We start from the raw sequence: 698 nt of genomic DNA, 5'->3' as shown, positions 1-698 counted from the left end.
GTATGTGTGTGTGTGTGTGTGTGTGTGTGTGTGTGGGCGGGTGAGTGTGTGTGTGTCTATACTCACCTGTCGGTCCTCCGCAAGCTCGACAATCGCCGGCAGCAAAGACTGTGAGAGCAGATCAATGCCAATCACCGAGTTCACAGCCTCCAGCTTGGAGATGATATTGAGCCGAACCTCGGGAAACTCGTCCTTGAGCAGCTGTAAGAAGAGTGGCAGCAGGTGCTCGATGGTGAGCGTCTTTCCCAGCGTAGGGGCCAGGTCCATAATACGCGACGCCAGTGCCGCTCGCACGTGCTGAGAGGAGTCCATTACTAGAGCCTTTACCGTCGGGAGGATAAGCTGTAGTGTGACGTCCTGTCGCTTCTCCTCGTCTAGGTTGTTGCAGAAGCCAGGGATGCCCTTAGAGGCAGCCGTACGCACCTCAGCCTCTTGATCTTTCAGTAGACGTACGTAGGCGTCCACTACATCGGGTTGTCCAGCTAGGGGAAGAGCCAGCGCCTGGTTGTTATTATTAAACGTAGTTGAAGGTTAATTTCATGCTGTGCTGTTTTATACTCATACTTATTGATATAAAGATTGATAGATAAATAGATGGATAGAAAGGTAGACATATTGACATATAGACATATAGACATACGGACATATAGACATAAATATAGACATATATATACACATATATATACACACACACACAC

At 48.3% G+C, this 698-nt stretch overlaps 1 protein-coding gene across 1 annotated transcript; it reads right to left on the bottom strand.

Annotated features, from left to right (window-relative positions):
* Window positions 1–66: 66 nt before the first annotated feature.
* Window positions 67–501, bottom strand: SARC_17938 (hypothetical protein; the record flags this gene model as incomplete). Its single annotated transcript, XM_014287977.1, has 1 exon — window positions 67–501. A coding segment is annotated over one exon (435 nt), but the record flags the coding sequence as incomplete, so codon positions are not given.
* Window positions 502–698: the final 197 nt, after the last annotated feature.

The sequence above is a fragment of the Sphaeroforma arctica genome, assembly GCF_001186125.1.
Source record: "Sphaeroforma arctica JP610 unplaced genomic scaffold supercont1.12881, whole genome shotgun sequence".
Taxonomy (NCBI): Eukaryota; class Ichthyosporea; order Ichthyophonida; genus Sphaeroforma; species Sphaeroforma arctica.
The sequence above is the reverse complement of the archived record's forward strand: the minus strand, read 5'-3'. Positions and strand labels throughout refer to the sequence as shown.